General features: G+C 35.7%; 1 protein-coding gene across 1 annotated transcript in view; it reads right to left on the bottom strand.

Moving 5' to 3' along the window:
- Positions 1–557: 557 nt before the first annotated feature.
- The window catches only part of LOC107742927 (signal-induced proliferation-associated 1-like protein 2), a 48,401-nt gene continuing 47,152 nt past the window's right edge, over positions 558–1,806 (bottom strand). The window contains exon 15 of the mRNA XM_016556015.1: positions 558–701. Within this exon, the coding sequence (XP_016411501.1) occupies positions 558–701 (144 nt within the window). The remainder of the gene's footprint in view (positions 702–1,806) is intronic.

The raw sequence follows: 1,806 nt of genomic DNA, 5'->3' as shown, positions 1-1,806 counted from the left end.
ACAGGGTTACAATCACACTGACATGTTAATAATTTTCCTCTAGTATATACACTGAAGGTCATAGTCTAAAGCCACCTATTTCAACACAAATAAGGTGAATGTATTGCTCGGGATCTGGACACGATCGTTTGCTTGTGACCCTCCGGTTCACTATGTAGGAATCTGATGAAAAATACTTAAAGATAATATGATTTTGACCATTTCATGTCACTAAATGTTTTCCAAAGTCGAATCTGAGGGTTGCAAATAATGACTTTTGGACAGTCGGATGTTTTTGAACAACGTTAGCCAATGATTGAGATCAGATCTTGCACCAAAGGCTATCATTGTTTACAAGCTGTCACAGTGATTACTACTTAAATCTAGCCCTGGAAACCTTTTAGGGTGCAACAGAGATGTTAATTCTATGTATAATTTGTTTGTTTTCGTGCACTTTCTAGTAAGGCTTATCGATGGTCTTGTCGCTTAAGAGACATTTGTAGGGATTTGCTAACATTTTCATTGGCCTTTTCATGCGTCTTCTGATCTTTCTCGCTGCCATGGTTTGGCCTTCGATGCTAGCAGGGTTTGTTGACGTTGCAGAGCAGTTCGGTGACTTTAATGAGCCGTGCCACGGTGCTCTGGGACTCCTCCTGCAACCGCTGGTTGTTCTGCCTGAGATTTTGCACCTCTGCTTGCAGTATTGCCTTGTCCTCTTTCTCCTGTGGGAGGCATGCAAACATAATGACTTTCAGGGTCGAGCGTTCTCACTCTGTATTGGCAGGACACATCCACGCCACATGAGGGGTTGCTATGCCTGAATATGTCGGTGGAATGACACACAGATGAAGAAGACAATGGCTGAAGCTGGGGAAAGGATGGATTGCTTGACTTGCACATACAACAAAATACACCACATTATTACATGCTGCAATGCAAACAACTGATCCTTTGATCACTTGCTATACAAAAAACATATATAACTGCATTTTTTATATGCAGTTTTGCATGCATATACAGTGTTTGGTGTCCGTAAAATTATTAAATATTTTTGAAAGAAGTGTCTTATGCTCACCAAGGCTGCATTTATTGGATCAAAAAACAAAACAAAAAAATAATATTGTGAAATATTATTACAATTTAAAATAACTGTTTTCTATGTAGGCCTAAATAGATTTTAAAATGATGAATTTTTGAACAAAATAAATAAATGCATCTTACTGACCCAAAACTTTTTTATATATTTGATTGGCATTTCACAAATGACAATACAATAAATATCAATATAATTTAACAAATTTCACTTGGAATGCATATTTAGTAATTATTTGGACAGCTTAAATTTCCATTTCTTGTGTGGAAAAAGTTAGCACACCCCTACATCTTAAGTAACTACAATCAAATCCAACAAGTGAAAATTAGTACAAAAATAAATCACTAAACAGGATGGCCACACTTAATATGACCCTTATTATACTGCTCTGGTTTGTTCGTAAACCCTAAACAAATAGCACAAACAAAAGAAAAATCTAAATGTCTTTGTTACTTTTGATCAATTGAATGCATTCTTAATAATAAAAGTAATCATCAAGCAATCCTAAAAAAATATGTGCATAATGGAGGACTGACAGACAATTATACAAAATATCTACAGGTTATTTCTGCCAAGTGGATGCAAGATCGCCTACAAAACTGAAGGGGGGTGCTTATTTTTCCACAGTAGACATTTTGAATACATTTCTGTATATTGTAAACTGAAGAAGCAAATTAGTAGCTTCTATTAGTTATCTTAGTAAATCAGAACCTGCATGCAAATTAGTTCTTTAT

Source organism: Sinocyclocheilus rhinocerous, unplaced genomic scaffold (assembly GCF_001515625.1).
Source record: "Sinocyclocheilus rhinocerous isolate Xijiao unplaced genomic scaffold, SAMN03320098_v1.1 scaffold3059, whole genome shotgun sequence".
In the NCBI taxonomy this organism is placed as follows: domain Eukaryota; kingdom Metazoa; phylum Chordata; class Actinopteri; order Cypriniformes; family Cyprinidae; genus Sinocyclocheilus; species Sinocyclocheilus rhinocerous.
This window is presented reverse-complemented; position numbering and strand designations above follow the sequence as displayed.